This window comes from Cryptomeria japonica, chromosome 3, assembly GCF_030272615.1.
Source record: "Cryptomeria japonica chromosome 3, Sugi_1.0, whole genome shotgun sequence".
Lineage (NCBI taxonomy): Eukaryota > Viridiplantae > Streptophyta > Pinopsida > Cupressales > Cupressaceae > Cryptomeria > Cryptomeria japonica.
In genome coordinates, this window is record NC_081407.1 from 808,277,124 (window position 1) to 808,281,790 (window position 4,667).

Below are 4,667 nucleotides of genomic sequence, written 5' to 3' on the forward strand. Positions count from 1 at the left end.
AGTTTCCAAGGGAACCATGAGGGAGAACAATCCCAAGATACCCATAGGGAAGAGAGAGATGCAAGTCAAAATAATGAATCTGAATGGGTTCAATTGAGGCGCATGATGGGGGAGATCCTACAGAGGTTAGATACAATTGAAAATAAAGAAAACCATGAGGAAGGAAATAACTCTCAACATCATGACAGGGAAAGAGATAGGAGCCACAGGAGAGAGACAAGGAGACCAGATAGTGATTCTATTGCTCACAAGAGGGATTTACTTAGGGCTAAGATACCTCTTTTCTTTGGCAATGAGGGGGGATCTATGGCAGAAACTTGGTTATTTGATCTTTAAAGATGTTTCACCATGCACCCTTTTAGTAGCAATGTTAAAGCTAGATGTGCCATTATGCACTTAAGAAAGTTTGCTTCAACATGGTGGCGAATGGAGGAAGAAAAACTCCAGGTTAGCATAGACACCATTTCTTGGGAATTATTTTTAGAAAGCTTTAAAGATAGATTCATGTCAGATCAATGGAGACAAGGTAGAGCAGAAGAACTCCATCACCTAAAGCAAAACAACATGTTGGTTGAAGATTATGAGCGAAAGTTCTATGAACTTAAGCCCTTCTCAGGTTACAAGGAGGATGGACCTATGTTGGTGCAACATTTTATTAGGGGATTCAATGGCCATATTTTTGGGGATGTAGCGGTCTTTGAACCAAAGAGTCTTCGAGATGCAATAGCCAAAGCCTTTCTAGTGGAGAGGAATGTTAATTTGAGTTTAGGAGGCCATTCCGACAATCGAGGTAATAGTGTTGGGGCCATCTCTAAGGGGAACCAATAACAAGGGACGTCAGGCTCTAAGAATCAACAATCAACTCTCAAAGGAGGACATTTCTCACACAAGAAAAAGTCCCAGAATTACAATCAGAGTGGTAGAAAATTTCAATACCAACAAAATCATGGTAATTCTCGCACCCAGCAGAAGTATACCCCTCAACCATCCCAAAATTCTCAGAACATTAATAAAGGGAGTTACCAGCAATCGAGTGCACCATCTACAAGAAATTTTGTGAGAAACACGGGTTGTTATTCTTGCGGGCAGCATGGGCATATTGCAGTACATTGTCCTCAACGCACCAAGTCCCTCGCAAACCAGAATCAGGCAGCCTCCGAACCCATAGTAGGAAATGCAAGCCAGTCCCATAGAATATTTGCCGAAATAGAGCAAAAGCAAACTGATCACCAAGGCACAATTATTGAAACCACAAGTTCGTTAAAGGGTAAAACTATATCTATTTTATTTGATTCTGGAGCAATTGATTCCTTCATATCTCCATCCTTAGTAGAAAAGTGTGGGCTAGTGGCAAAAGGGCAAGGAGTTAAGTGGTAGGTAGAACTAGCCTCTGGGACCAAAATGAGCACAGATTTATGTGTCCAAGAATGTGAATTGGGATTAGGACCCTTCACTACAAAGGTAGACCTTCATGTAATCCCTCTTGGCTCTTATGGGGTTGTTTTAGGTATAGATTGGATAGAAGAGCATGAATCCAACATAGAGTGCAGAAAGAAAACTATATATTGTATTGATGATTCTGGTGAGCATAGAGTGATAGTAGGTATTCAACAACCCATATCTCTCCGTATGATATCTGCAATGCAACTCAAGCGATGTATGCGAAAGGGATGTCAACTTTTTGCAGTCTTAGTTAATGATCTTGATGAAGAGGAAAGTAAGGAAGTAACACTTGATCACCCCTTGCTTCAAGAGTTTGTTGATGTATTTCCTAAGGAAATCCTAGGAATGCCTCCAAAAAGGGATATTGATTTTTGTATAGACTTGGTACCAGGAGCGGAACCCATCTCCAAAGCTCCATAGTGCATGACTACTCAGGAACTAAGTGAGTTAAAGTTACAATTAGAGGAACTATTGGAAAAGGGTTTTATCAGGCCGAGTGTATCACCATGGGGTGCTCCAGTGATTTTTGTGAAGAAGAAGGATGGTTCTCTCAGGCTTTGTATTGACTATCGACAACTCAATAAAGTTACCATTAAGAATCGATACCCACTACCCCGTATTGATGACTTGTTTGATTAGATGAAAGGGGCAAAGGTATTTTCCAAAATTGACCTTAAGTCAGGATACCACCAGCTAAGGATCCTTGAGACCAACATCTATCGTACAACCTTCCATACTTGATATGGCCACTATGAATTCACTGTGGTGCCTTTTGGTCTAACTAATGCTCCTTCAGTATTCATAAGCCTTATGAATGGAGTATTTAGAACTTAATTGGATAAGTTTGTGATAGTTTTCTTAGATGATATATTGGTGTACTAAAAAACAATGGAAGAGCATGAACAACATCTACGCCAAGTGTTACAATGCCTACGAGAAAATCAGTTATATGCTAATGTTGAGAAATGTGAGTTCTTTCAAACTGAAGTTAAGTATCTTGGTCACGTTATCTCAGGGGAAGGAATATCTGTGGACCCAACAAAGATTCAAGCCATAGTAGAATGGCCAACACCCACTAATGTCTTAGAAGTTTGTAGTTTCATGGGCCTAGCTGGCTATTATCGACGTTTTGTTATGGGTTTTTCCAAGATAGCTCATCCTATCACTTCCTTGCAGAGGAAGGGGAAGAAGTTTATTTGGACCGAAAAATGTGAAGAAGCTTTAAATGTTTAAAGGAGAAGCTAACCAGTGCTCCAATTTTGGCAATACCTAACCCCTCAGAAGATTTTTTGGTCTGCACAGACGCTTCCTTGGAAGGCATAAGGGCAGTATTAATGCAGGAAGGTAGAGTTATTGCTTATGAGTCTAGGAAGTTGAAAAACCATGAACTCAACTATCCTACTCATGATTTAGAGTTAGCGGTTGTAATTAATGCCTTGAACCGATGGAGACATTTATTGTTAGGACATCGATTTGAACTCCATACAAATCACCGTAGCCTTCAGTACATATTTACTCAGCCTAATCTCAATGCTAGGCAGTGCAGGTAGATGGAATTTTTGTGTGAATATGATTTTGAAGTAAAATACATTCAAGGAAAATAAAATATAGTTGCAAATGCCTTGAGCTGTAGGAGGCATGAGATATCAACAATAATAGTTGAAGTTGATTTGAAGAGTAAGATACTTAATGCACTCCCATTAGATGACTGGTATCAAGAGGTCCGATCAGAGATTGCTTCAGGCAGAACGCTAGAAGGTAGATATACTGGATATACAATGGATATTGATGGTCTTCTTAGGTGTATGGGACGTATTTATGTTCCACCCTCTGATGGACTTTGAAGGTTAATTTTAGTGGAAGCCCATCGTGCACCTTACTCGGCACATCTTGGTGTCAAGAAGATGCATGCAGATTTGAGGAAACTCTACTATTGGGCAGGTTTGAGGAGAGACATAGCAGACTTTGTATCTTGTTGCCTTGAGTGTCAAAGGGTGAAGGCAGAGCACCAACATCCAGCAGGATATTTACAGTCCCATGCAGTTCCAGAATGGAAATGGGACATCATTTCTATGGATTTCATAGTTGGCTTGCCTACATCTTCGCGACGTCATGATGCCATTATGGTTACCGTCGATCGGTTGACTAAGGTCGTTCATTTTTCTCCTCTTAGATCTTCATATACAACATCTTCACTAGCACAAATTTTTGTCAGAGACATTGTTAGATTACATGGAATTCCACGTAAGATTATTTCAGATCGGGATCCAGTGTTCACTTCGTCTTTTTGGACAGCCTTGCAACATGATTTAGGGACTCAGCTAAACTATAATACTGCTTACCATCCCGAGACTGATGGTCAGACAGAGCGAGTTAATCAAATTTTGGAGGACATGTTGAGGATGTATGTGATGGATCGACAGTCCGCTTGGGAGGATTACTTGTATCTAGTCGAGTTTGCATATAACAATGGGTATCACAGTTCCATCAGCATGTCACCGTATCAGGCCTTGTATGGTAGACCTTGTCGCACACCCTTGAGTTGGGATAGATTGGATGATAGGACACTTCTTGGATCAGAAATGTTACAGGATATGGAAGTACAGGTTCAGGGTATCAGAGAACATTTGGCAACTACACAAGATAGACAGAAGAAGTATGCAGATGCTCATAGGGTTGATAGGCAATTCGTAGTTGGTGATAGGGTATTTTTGAGGGTCCGCCCTCGTAAGAGCCCAATTCATTATGGAAAAGGTTCTAAGCTGGCACCTAGATTTGTAGGTCCATTTGAGATCCTGGAGAGGATACGACCAGTTGCTTATCGACTCGCCCTGCTGCCTAGCCTTGCACGTATTCATGACGTATTTCATGTTTCTGTTCTTAGAAAATATATTCTAGATTTGACACATGTATTGGATTGGACTTCTTTACAGGTCGCGGACGGGCAGGTGGCTTTGGAGCCAGTACGTATACTATAGCAGCGGACACTGACCCTCAGGGGGTGCACCATAGAGTAGGCAAGGGTCCAATGGGACCCAAATGATGAAACTTCAGCTACATGGGAGGATTTGGGTAGACTTAGAGCTACTTACCCCTATTTGTTTATAAGCTTCCAGGAGTAAGCCTAGTTCTAGGGGGGGAGGATGTAATACCCACCCTAGTGACTTTTCTTGGCAGGGACATTATTTGTTATATTTGGTGATGTTGGACTCTATATTTCCTTG

General features: G+C 41.1%; 1 protein-coding gene across 1 annotated transcript; it reads left to right on the forward strand.

The window, feature by feature from the left end:
• Window positions 1–348: 348 nt before the first annotated feature.
• Window positions 349–3,287, forward strand: LOC131054379 (uncharacterized). Its single transcript, XM_057988883.2, has 3 exons — window positions 349–790; window positions 872–1,373; window positions 3,077–3,287. Exons 1-3 carry the CDS (start codon window positions 349–351, stop codon window positions 3,285–3,287), a joined length of 1,155 nt encoding a protein of 384 aa, XP_057844866.2.
• The last annotated feature ends 1,380 nt before the right edge of the window (window positions 3,288–4,667 follow it).